General features: G+C 40.1%; 1 protein-coding gene across 27 annotated transcripts in view; it reads right to left on the bottom strand.

Moving 5' to 3' along the window:
* Window positions 1–12,619, bottom strand: part of NRXN1 (neurexin 1) — a 715,088-nt gene that overhangs the window by 122,153 nt on the left and 580,316 nt on the right. For all 27 annotated transcript variants that reach the window (XM_054193682.1, XM_054193683.1, XM_054193681.1 and 24 more), the window contains one exon: window positions 4,313–4,484. In XM_054193682.1, the coding sequence (XP_054049657.1) occupies window positions 4,313–4,484 (172 nt within the window). The remainder of the gene's footprint in view (window positions 1–4,312; window positions 4,485–12,619) is intronic.

Below are 12,619 nucleotides of genomic sequence, written 5' to 3'. Positions count from 1 at the left end.
GTGATCTTTAAGGTCCCTTCCAACCCAAACCATTCTGTGATTCTACAAGAGTGGCCCGTTCACAGAAGAAGCTGAAGTCGCCACTATGGTGCAGTCAGTCCCACTGCCATCACCAGCCAGTCGGGAAGGGCAATTAAAACTAAGTTGTGAAGCAGGCAAGATAAGCCATAAGGAGTAGAAAGGATCTGCAGGGAAAATGGGGTTAGTCTATTGATTAGGAACTCTGATTGCACAGTCAGCAGTTTTCTCATTCCTGTTTAATATGATCGGAAATTAGCATGCATCCAGATAAGTTAATGGGAAATCACTATTTGAAAAAGACGCCAAGGTGAAATATTAAAGTTCTTTGGGAAGGTGCAGAGGGATGATAATTCAGTAAAGACACTAACACTGAATTTAGTTAAGAAAGATGTACAAATCCGGTACACATCTGGGCACCTTAGTCAGAAAAACTACGATATGCCATTCTCAATCATAGGGCTACCCACCAGCCACTGACAGGATGAAGTGGGAAAACAGGACAAACATTTAATAAAGGGCAGAAATTGAAGTGTGCATCCTCATAGCTCTAGCAATGCACTCAGAGAAATGTCAAGAGAGAAAATTCGGAGTCTATAAAAAAAAAAAAAAAGAGACTTTGATGTGAGTCTGGAGGAACATACATACCTAAATCTAAACCTCTGTTTCTGAAAATCAGCCAGCCATTTCAGAACACTGAAATCTTCACATTTGTCTAGGACTAAAACACTTTTTTCCCCCCACTATACTCCAAACAACAACCAGGCACCTTTACAAGGATGATCATCCTCTACCACTGGCCACTCCCACCTCTTTTCCTTTTACAGCTCTCATTTCATATTTACAGAGATACAACTGAAGATGCTTTGGCCCAGAGAAAACATAACACTCGAGTCTAGAGGGCTGGAGAATGATGTACAAGAGATCCTACTCATTTCCCAGGGTCATTTCTGCATTTTATGCAGTTCTAGGATAAAACGCACAAAGCAACCATGGAAGCCCTATGGAGTACTGCCACATGAAACTTTTGCAAGGTGTCTACCTCTCTGACTGCTCATAAAGAAATATTAGGGAATTGCGTGTGCTGCACCACCTAGAAAACCCTTTGCAAGAGCAGTGAACTCGGGGCGGCTCTTGAGATGCAGGACTGAGTTCAGACTCCCTACCAAACCCGCACAGACTTGCAGCAAACAGGGTTGCAGCTCTTTTGAAAATGATGCTCGCTTTGACGATCAACAGGGGCGGATGCCCACAGCATCTTCCTGGCAAGTGATACAACTGGGCCTTGGGCGCCATTATTCAGAGCAGTTGGGGCTGTATCGAGGCTACACAGGCAATGAAAGTGGAAAATCCCGAGCCTCTGACTAGAAAGTCCTTTCAGAAAATCTTCACCCAATATTTTAAGATGCCGATCACAAACAAGCAATGTCTTGTAGTCAGGCACTCCAACCAGAAGTGTAATTCAGGGTATAATCTTTCCTTGTAACGGAAGAATCAGTTGGTATGCTTTAGGCCACCAACCATTTTTTTTAATATTATTTTATTTTTGAAAAAAGGAAATCTAGCGCGTTTAAGAATAGCAAAAACTTACTAATTAAGCTGCTAATCTTGTTTCTGTTCTTAATTAAAAAAACAACAAAACAAAACAAACAGAAGTAGGAGAGATAAGTCTGTGCTTATGCGCAGTGGTGCAGGCACATTAAGAAATTATGCAGAAAGAAACAATTCAGGAAACGGGCACAAAGCAAAAAAAAAAAAAGAAAAAAAAGAACACTCTTTCTAGCACTGAAATGAAAGCTAATGAGCCCTCACTCATGAGGACAGGATCAAATTCGGTCCATATCGTACAACTGCAACACGTCGTCCATCCAAAACACGAGCAAAGAGCAAGTTAGCTGGTTAACCAGTACTGCCAGGTACCACTGTCAGTCCCTAAAACAGCAACAGCGGAAGCACATCTAAATTGGATGCAGCAGCACTTCCTAAACTGTCTTGTCTGATATCGTTAAGGCATTACTTTCAGAAATACTACTTTTAGAAAACTGGAATGACAGGGGTAGCTTTGAACATGGTGCCATTAATATCTTCAGGGCAGTATCAGCCTGGCTCAAAGGCAGCAAAGTCTTCAGGACAAGCCTGCGTCTTTTCTAAAAGGTACATCAATACCAGTCTGCAAAGAAACTGCTGTTTAAAAAGGGTTTTAAATGAAGAGCGCCAAACCTGATGGAGCGGCATGGAAACATAAGGGAAAGGTATGGCTAGGTGCCCTCATGCTGGGAAGGGAGAAGAGATGGAAGGTGAAAAGGGGGAGGACAGATTTCAAAAGGGATGCTATGGCATACAGGAGCCATAAAATACCATTATGGGAAATGCAAAGAAAATTAAAGGCCAACAACAATCTTGAAAGATCCAGCAATAAAGCAAGCCAAGGGACTCTGTACTCCGGCTGATGAAGCAACTGAAAATGCCTTAAAATGCAGTTTATGCATAGATTGCTAAAGGAAGCTCGAGAAGCTCTAATTTTTTTGTTTTCCTTTTTCAAAGAAAACATCCAGCCTCCTTCCACTCTACTAATCCCATCCCAGGAAATCACTCTTATTTTCTGAATTGATCTATGTTCAGTATAAACAAACTCTGTGTGCCCCTGTCTTCAGAACTCAACTGCAGTTCGTCCTTATTGTAGCCACTTCGTATTTTCATGAAGAAACAGAACAGAGAAGAAAAAGAAAAATATTTTCATGCTCATCGTTTAGGTGAAAAAACAAAAGAAACAAAAAACCACACCCCAAACCTATTTTTTTCTTTTCTGCTACATAAGTCTTGAACACAAACCAAGACACGCTCCTCCCCAGCTTTCACCATCTGATTTCAGCTACCATTTACCAAACATTGCAAAAGTTAGAAAACGCAGGAGACGTGGGGGCAACGGGAATATCTGAAAGATCACAGGACGTATTTCATTCAGTATCTCCCTTTCCCTCAAGAAATTATCACCTCTCAGAGATGTGTCTAACTTGAAGCCATTAATTGTTTCTAACCCCCAGAACTGTCATTCATTCATTACGCTTGAGCACGCAGGTGTCTTTTTTAATAACTACCGCTATACATAATTTCATTTGCAATGCATACTTTCATTTTTATTTTAAATTCTAAATTATTTCCAAGAAATTATCTGAATGGTTGTATTTCACCTGTGGATTTTTTTTTTTATTATTTTTTTAAAAAGTCAGGTGAGCAGCTGGGCTATAACTCAAACACCACCACATTAGAAAAAAACAACAAACCCTAAATACTAATAATTAGTACAGGGAAAGGCTTACCCCTTTCTTATTAGTCAAACATACCCTCCCATCCCACTCCACCCCCAAAATTAAGCATTTTCTACTTTTAAACGGATAATCAGAACTGTCATTTATGTAATGGCAAATATGCAAACCAGAATACCTTTCACTTACATCTCTGGATTTGCTGCCTTTTGTTTAGTATTATAAACAGACATAGCAACTGTTAGCAGATAGCATGCAAATTTGTAAGTTACCATTAACGGCTCAGTAGTCCTATTCAATAAGAAAGGGATTGCGTATCTGAAAAACCTGTTGCCTTTAAAAACGAATAAAATTAGTCACACAGTAATCTTCAGCGCATGGCATCTGCATATAATTAAATATGAGCCCGATCGAGGCAGCTGTGTATTCACACGAGCGGTCCTGTTCAAGTAACCAGCATCACTGGCATAAGTACTATCCTGTAGTTTGCATTTTAAGTTAAGGCACCTTAATTTGGTTGGTTGGTTGTACGACTGGTAACTGATACACCTTTCAGGTTTATGCCTGCCAGAATGCTTCTGCTGAATTCATAAGCTTCAGACGGCTTTAGTAACAACTTGTAATTGAAAGAACACAGACAACCTTTCCTTTTCCTCAGTAAATGCTTTACCCCATCACTTGGGGATTGATTTGGGAGTCACTTTACTGTGTAGCTTTTGTCAAAGCCTTTTTTTCCCCCCTAAAACAATATATCCAATAATAACAAATGAAAATAAGAAACAAAGCCAGTATTTCATGCCTTGATAACTGTATTTTTCCACTTCCAGTAATAACTCGAATTTCTGCTTTCAAAGTCACTTAGGAAATGCCATCATCATAAACTGCATATTGCTCAGGACTCTTTAACTACTTAATTAGCTACTAAAACACTGCGAAGGAGCTGACGTTGTATTAGAAGAGAAGCAAAATGAGCCAAACTCCACGCAACCCCCACCCTCTTACTCACAAGCGTTTGCGTAAGCCCTTACCTGCTGGGTAACGTTCGATAACTGGCCAGTTGTCCACCTGTAATGTGGCATTGCCACCGCTTCTCGTGAAACGTACTACATGGTATTTTCCATCATTAATGATTGCGTTGATCTCTTCAATAGAGATGTCATCAGTTCCAACATTAAATTTAACTCCAATTTTTCCCTGGTGCTGCATATTTAAAAAAAAAAAAAAAAAAAAAGAAGAAGAAGAAAAAGAAGAACTAATTAAGAGTTGTTTCAGCAAGAAATAGAGACAGTGTGTCATACAGGGAAAGATTTCTAACAACATCTTCCCGCCTCAGATGTAACTTCTGAAGGCTTGCATGTGGCAGTGACAAGCCTCCTGACAGCTCAGTAAGTCCGGGACATCTCTTTGATGGATAATTGATATTCCTAATGAGCTATTTCACCAAATTGAGTTCTCTCCCTTTCCAAGAGATTCAGACCAAGATGGGGGGGGGGGGGGCGGATGTGAAGAAAGCTCAAGTTTTCTTTCTTTGTCCCCTCCCTCACCTCCATGAGGATTAAACACTCTTTTTCCTTTCAGGCTTTCGAAACAGAAAGCCTTGCAGTGTCACTGGGAAGAGGTATGAGGATTTTTCTGGCTATAAAAGCCAAGGCCCAGCCCTGCGTCTCCTTTCTCCAAACCTCATTCGTTCTCAGAGTCTTCACAATAGATAACAAAGGAGGAAACTCTTTTTTTCCTTTAACGTAGAGATTTTTTGGCATCGCATTGTAGTACCTCTGAATCATTAGGACAAGAACAGACCGATTGACTAACAAGGACTTTCCTCTTCAGAGCCAGAGAGGAGTGAAAGGCGTTTGTGACACAGGGACAGCATCTTGGTCCCACTAAGGGCCAAGACTCTGATTGTTCTGCTGGGATTTGCCTGTAAACTCCTGTGCGCAAGCGCCCCTAGGGCAAAGGGGACTTCCTACGCACATCCATACTCAAGACCAAGGCTGTAGATTTTCCAGATGACTGTGATACTGGCACGTTTTCATTTTTATTGTCTTTTAATTATTAAGATGTTCGTTCCAATGGGTCATTTACATTTTAACAAAGTCTTAATGTCCATTAAAAGTTTAACTTAAGGGCTTTGTGATATTTTTCTCGTATAAAATCAATTATAATCCTGAATAAGGGCATTTATTAAATTGAGGAGAAAAAGAGAAAAGCACTGCACAGTATGAGATTAGGGACTTCAAGTCGCAATTCTATGTGAAATTTCATGTCATTAGTACTGGTACATCCTTCTTAAAAGAACTTCTTAAAGTTTTTATACTACCAGATGAAACACAATGAAACATTTCAGTTTGTACCTCTTGGTCATTCATATCAATCTTTCCAGAACCAACTTCACCTCTCCTGCACAGCTTTTGTGTCTGCTCCCTCTTTCTCTTACTACCCTGGCACCACTCCCTCTAGGAAGTGTATCCTGCAGCTCCGCTCTCTGGAAGATTCCCAAGCGAAAACTCAGGAGTTCTTCCGCTTTATTTTATTTTGGTTTTAAATACCTGAGTTAATTTTCCATTAGTGCTCACACATTCCAGTTACACAGCTGAGCAGCTGCTGAACACCTTTGGAGAAATCCCTCAATGTTTTGGCACAACAATACCACCTCTTCAGCTACGATTTTAAAAAAAACAAAACAAAACAAAACAAAAAAACCCAAAACATAAAAGGACCATTCCATGCTGAAATTTGCAGAAAGACTCTTTAAAGTATTTTTTTTATTTGCTCAGTTGCTTAATATTGTTGCTTAACATGTTCTAAACATTCCTTTTTTTGCCCTTGCGGACGATTTTAACATTTCTCTATTGGCTGGTCCTACTTTTCCATGCCTATAGGGTGTCAATAAGGGATCCACCTCACCCAGCACCCCCTCACCTTCAATTTGCCTCTCTTGTGAGTTGCAGAGCAATCTCCCAGTTATCTTGGGAGAGTCACGGTAGCTCTGCTTTATTTCAACTGGTTCAACTATGACTCAGACTAGATTTCACCCATTTTCTCCCATGGATGCAGTAGCTTCTTTGCTTCACCTGTTTCATTCATATGCTTACTCTCTTTGTGCAGAAATGTATACAAAGAAGTATCACATTGTCCTGGCTCTGAAGCAATCTCCTCTTTTACTAATTTATGAAATGCAGAAAACCGGCATGTAATGATAATGGCATATGCACCTTTTCACAGTACTTTCAAGAAATCAAAGGCTTTGAGGATTAAAAAAAGCTGACTAATTTTATGGTGATTCATAATTATACTGTTCATAACCTACATTTTACATACCTGCTTTCCTATTTGCTATATATATGTATATACATACATTATTTTAGATGAAAAAATGACAAGGAAAAAACAAGCACCTCTGAGTGAATAGAACAGGTGCGGGCAAAATGAAGTGGCATAAAAGGCAAATATATCAGCAGCTTTTCCAAAATAAGAGAATGTGGTGCTGCAATTTACCATTTGTAAATGGCCAGGTATTGGCAAGTGAAATTAATGCTTTAGAGGCTTGAAGGCAGACCCTTAGCCTTACTTGATACACACATACTTTTTAATGAAAAAAGGAAGTTTCCCTGACTTCCCCATGTTTGTACAGAAGTACTGTGCAAAAACACAAAGCGCGCAACTGCCATGCAAGGAACATCACCCTAACAGTTGATAACACACTACAGTGATTTTTATGGCTCTATTTCTAATCTATTTATGTAGCTGAGAACATGAAAAACTCCATATTTAAAGGACACATTTCATTTTTTCACACTTCTTCAGCACCTGTGGGCATTTATGTAACCTTTGATAAAACAAGGAAGCAAAGTTTAAGTCTTCCTTATTATTATATCCATATGTAAGTTTGACTTCTGAACATCACACTAAACACGATATGGCCCACAACCCCATTGCGCACAGCCCTTTAGAACCACAAAATAAAATACGATGCAAAGACCTGACAGCACATGAGCCCAGACAGATCATGGCACTCCCACAAAGCTGTAAGGCACCGTGTAGCAGCTGAGCTGCGATAAGCACCTCTGCATGTAGACAGTGGGGGTTTTCAGCCCTGGCATAATCATGCAGTAGTTTGACTCACTGTACTCCTCCTTCATTGCAAGATAACATAAGTCACATGATTTTTCTTTTGTCATTGGTTGAGACCATGTGCACATACGGTTATTGTGGATTAGCTGATGTACGTAACCTGTTGAGATAACCTGATCTCAGCCCTGTGATGCTTAATATAATGGCTCCGTAGCCCGCTAGAAAGAACTTTTCATTTTTCCTCCTTCTTTTTGGAGCAACATGATAGTGCAGAAAGGGAAGAGACTGATAAAACTAAATTACTATTTCCACTCTACCAGCCCCAGTTGCACAGTGCAGTAGCAGAAATTTTCCTTTATCATTTGTTCATTCATAGTAAAGCTATTCTTCCTATCAGAAACGAATGTGGAACGAGAGGTTCTGCTTTCAGCACCCTGATGATGGGCACGACAGAAATGTCTGTGCATTACTAAGTACCACAATAAGTCAATATTACTGTTGAATGATGTTGTCCTTGCCGGTGACCTGCAATAGCACAGCATTTCAGGCTCATATTTCTAGGAGCTTACGTTTGCCCACTAGCAAAGATGATCATTTCAGAGATCCCTTGGTAAAAATCAGTTCTATGCACAGAGCCCATAGAAGTCCACCATGCTGTTCATGGTTCTTAGCCTGTGTTTTATTTTTCTCAGTCTCACCCAGTTGTGAGAGAACATAGCAATGAAATAAATTCTTTTTCCTACTGTGCCTTTATCTAATCTGAACTACGAAGGCCACAATAACAGAGACGAGACATACAGAAGATGGGAGAGTCTCCAATATTATTTCAAGAGAGGCCAGAAGAGAGGGCACACCTTCAGGAAAAGAGTGAAGCATTTTAAGAAGTAGCGTAAATACTGTTCTCTGTCTCTGGAAATTATTTTGAACTTCAAATCAGAAGGCGCTACGAATACTGCTACGACCATCACATCACCACCACCGCTGCCTGGGACAAAGCGGCGCAGGGACCTCCAATGCACCTACAGACAAGCTACGTGACACTCTGAGTCCCGACCAACAGCTCTTAGAATAGCTAAACTTTTGGTTTGGAGGTGCTTTGGCCATGTAGCTCGTCTGTTTCTGAGGCCAGGGTGACTTTCTCTCCACAGTACCAACACAAGCAGATGAGCTCATTTAGTGTTGCCTAAAGTACCCCTGCATGTTGCGGCAGTGTAGGCTTTGCCTACAGTTTAACCTCTGCTCTCCAGCTACTTGTAGGAGTCCAAGCTCACAGGGTAAGGATAAATATGTTAATGGCATAAAACCAGTTGGATAAAAGCATGAGATACACATGTTTAGCTCCTGCGTTCCTGATGTGCTCTGAAACCCTAGGAGCTTTGATTGCTCAGACAGTGTAGGGGGCTGTGCATGCATACGTGGATACCAACCATTTCAAAACATTTTGTCTTCAAAAGCACTGGCAGCCACTATCGTAATCGAGCAACTCCAGTGGAATATTTTCAAGTGTGTTTTACAAATTGTGTACTCTAAATACTTCTGCATTGGCTTTAACAGGCTTCTGATGAAGCACCGAGAATGCTGATGAACCTGAGAACCAAGTGAGAAACGTGAAACGCAAATCAAGGCAGCAGCTGACGGTGCAGTTTGTTCCCTGTTGGACCCTAGTTCAGTGCTACCGATCTGCCAACTCCAAATGCAGTAAAACCTATGCTAGTGTAAAATATATATATATATATATATATATATGTCTCCAGAATAATGATATTTCCTATAGCATCAGCAAGGTTTTACTGCTCTCTGTAGTAATAATTCTGGAATCAGTCAAACATGAGCGTGGGCAAGTTTGGCACAACAGTCGTTTTAGAAGAGACCGTGGACAACCTAAGCTCATAATACTTACAACCTTTAACCACTTCCAAAGAAAAGTAATAATACTGTGACTCCCACAGGTGAACAAACAGAGAAAAAAAAATTCCAAGTGTGCCAGCTTGCATCTGATAGTGTCAGTCCCTGAGGCACAACTTTCTGGTGAATGTGATAACAAAGTCTTAGAACTAACTGACGGTTTACTTTGATTTTATTGAAGAATAAGTTTATTGAGTTTTAGTACGAAGAGATCCTTTTCACTCCCTTTTCACTCAAATGTCATCAGAGGCTAATATTCTATATTACAGAAATGTGTGCAAAATAATTAAAATAATTTCTGGTTTTCTGAATCCCGTGAGGAAATTCATATGTAAAAATAGTACTGTTTGCTCAGGAAAGTGAGGGGAGGGGTACATAATGGACAGAAGATAGATTTGAACTCCAAGATTCATTGAGTAACTACATATATTTTATTCTAATAACCCATCAATATTGCTTATTACTATCTAGTGTCTTCCAGAGGAAAAGTTTCCTGGGAAAGATACAGAAAATATAAAACATCTAGGAAGAGTTCTTTGAATGAATCCATCTTTTATATTCAAATGAAAGAGTTAACTCTCAGAATATGGGTTTTAAAATTCATACTCTCAGGTAATATGTCATTAACCTAACCTCATACGTGAATGTTTTATATATTTTTGGTACTGCTTTTCTCTACGTGAAGTGATAAAATAGTCAACCTTATTTTTACCAACAGTAGTCAAATCTTTTCTACTTTTTAGCCAACTGCAAGAGAACACACCACAGGCACAGGCATCCTCATGTCATCCCTCATCTCGAGTACTTACAGTCAGGTTTTGTGTCCCTTCCTGAATTCAGAAAGGTAACCATTTTCAGGGATGGATTATAGCTTTCAGTATATCAGTGCCTGACATACTGTAGAGCATGTAGGAGGGGCAAATTATCAGTTCTAGGTAGGCACTTCAAGCAAGGAAGCAAAGATTTCTGCTGATGTTTGGTAGGGTGCATCCACCCAGTTTCAGTCTTTGATAGACTGGCATCTGACAAGCGCGAAACTTTGGTTTCTCTTTCTTTTCCCACAAGCTGGAAATACATAGCTACTGTGGAGAACGAAAAAAAACCCTCAAACCAAACCAAACCCAAACTGCTCCACTTCCTAAGCTTAAGTGAGGAGACAGAGCTATTCCCAGTGTTACTTCTTGCCAGTTCTCACTGTTTATTTGCAACTTTCCCAACATTTCCTCATTTCTTAAATCCACAGCTCTGTAGACCCTAGTTTATGAAAAAATCCCACTTTTCATTTTAAAACAAGCTCCTAAATTCTGATAATTATACAGAAAAGCTTAAAACCCAAAGCCTCGCAGGCTACTACACTGACAGGCTAATAGAAAGAACTGAAAATCCTGTTAAATCCCGTGATTTTAAACTAGCTGCTTGACTATTTATTTTTTTTTAACTGAAGACATGATACTCTGTTTAAGTGACACTGATTTCTTTACCCTCATACTGAATCTGAGCAACATGCAGCAAAGCAGGCTTCCTCTCAATCCAGTCTCCCAGCAATTTTCACTGCTCCTCCTTCATCATTGGACCTGCTTCTGGAAAGATTTGTTCTCCTTTACTCGATTCTCAGCCTCCTGGTCCCCATGACAGTGGGGCTGGAGGGATGAACTGGCACCACTTACTTCCAAAATGCTCTACAAGACCTTATCTTCAGCTGACCGTTCCTTCTGAGCCACCAGTACACAGCAAGCTTGCATTCAGGAATTTTTTTCATTCCTTGAAGGACAGTGTTGCTTGGTTTGAGCAGTGGCTGGAATCCACATGTGACCCTTGGGTTCCTGCAAGAAGTGCAGGGAGGTCTGTGGTACCTGTTCGCACACACCAATCCAGTTTGAAATGTCATCCTGGCAACAAAACGCTGCCGAACACTACACTAAGCCACTTCTTCAGAGAGGAAGAACGTTGTCTGCAGAGCAATAAATGTTACCAGTATTTCCAGCAGCACCTGTGCATGCTCACCTAAGTGCAAACCCAAGCACATCTTCCTCATCGACACTAAAAACCTTCTAGAGACAGTACAAGGCACAGATCTATATACAGCAACAAGCATTTTTTCTTCCCCTAATTTTGGGATGCTCACTCAGTTGTTTCCTGGATTTTATTAGAGAGAGATGAAGAGAGAATTTGCAACATATTTTGCTTTCACATTTTGCTCAGCAGCTCTGTAAGATCATTTCATAAACCTTTAAATGACCCTATTTTCATGCCATCAAGCTATCTAGATTTTCTAAATCAATACAGAAATAATAAAAATTCATTGTTCACCAGATGCCCCTGGTTGACGTATAAGAAATAGCACTGTCGCTGTAACAAAATTAGGTATGGAAATACATACAGATGCTACCAGAGCTACTGCACTCTTAAATATTGCTCTGTAATAATTAAGGAGCTTCTAGCGTTAAACCAATGACCCTTAGAAGAGGTAAGTGAAATATGGGCCCAGCATCACGCTAATTTACAACTGAGGCGTACCTGAAAAAAAAGCTGCTTAAGCATCTCGCTAAGTGGAAGAAGTGACACATGACTTAAAATGATTTTTTTAATGTCACGAAATGCCGTATATGGAATCCCAGAACAAAAAGCCTGGAAAGAAGGTTTCACAGAAGTTTTCACTGTCCCAGTGTTTCAAGCCAGGAGGTAACTACTCTTTACTACTATGAAATAATGACTTGTATCACTTTCTGCTTTAAAATAATTGTCTTTACAGTCTGCTTTAAGTGTTGTTACAGCAATTGGATTTATACATAAAGCTCAGCAAGCAGAAAATGTAAAATATTTATAAATCTATAACTCTGACGCTTCAGCTCTCAGACTGCAGTTTTCCTGTTTAGTTTTAAACATTGTAATTCTCACTGCTATATATCATAGCTATATTATTTCAAGTTACTCTGATGATGAATTACTGAGACGATACAATTACCCTAACGACCAGCCCCCCAAATTGCAATAGTTATGGAAGACATATGGTGTAGTGCCCGCAGCAGCAGCATAATGCATCTTATTATCCACTCAGCATCATTACTGCAGTACACAAAATTAATTTTTTTTTGAGAAAATATGCAGTAAAGAACAATTTAAGTAGTCAGCCTTTAACATGCTACTTTCTGTCAAAACAGCATGTAGCTGTCGTGACTTATCTAGTGTCTCACCAAGGATCACAGAATGTGTTGGGTTGGAAGGGACCTTTAAAGGCCATCTAGTCCAGGTCCCCTGCAGTCAGCAGGGACATCTTTAACTAGATCAGGTTGCTCAGAGCCTCATCCAGCCTGGCCTTGAATGTCTCCAGGGATGGGGCCTCCACCGCCTCTCTG

This window comes from Rissa tridactyla, chromosome 3 (assembly GCF_028500815.1).
Source record: "Rissa tridactyla isolate bRisTri1 chromosome 3, bRisTri1.patW.cur.20221130, whole genome shotgun sequence".
Taxonomy (NCBI): Eukaryota; Metazoa; Chordata; class Aves; order Charadriiformes; family Laridae; genus Rissa; species Rissa tridactyla.
The sequence above is the reverse complement of the archived record's forward strand: the minus strand, read 5'-3'. Positions and strand labels throughout refer to the sequence as shown.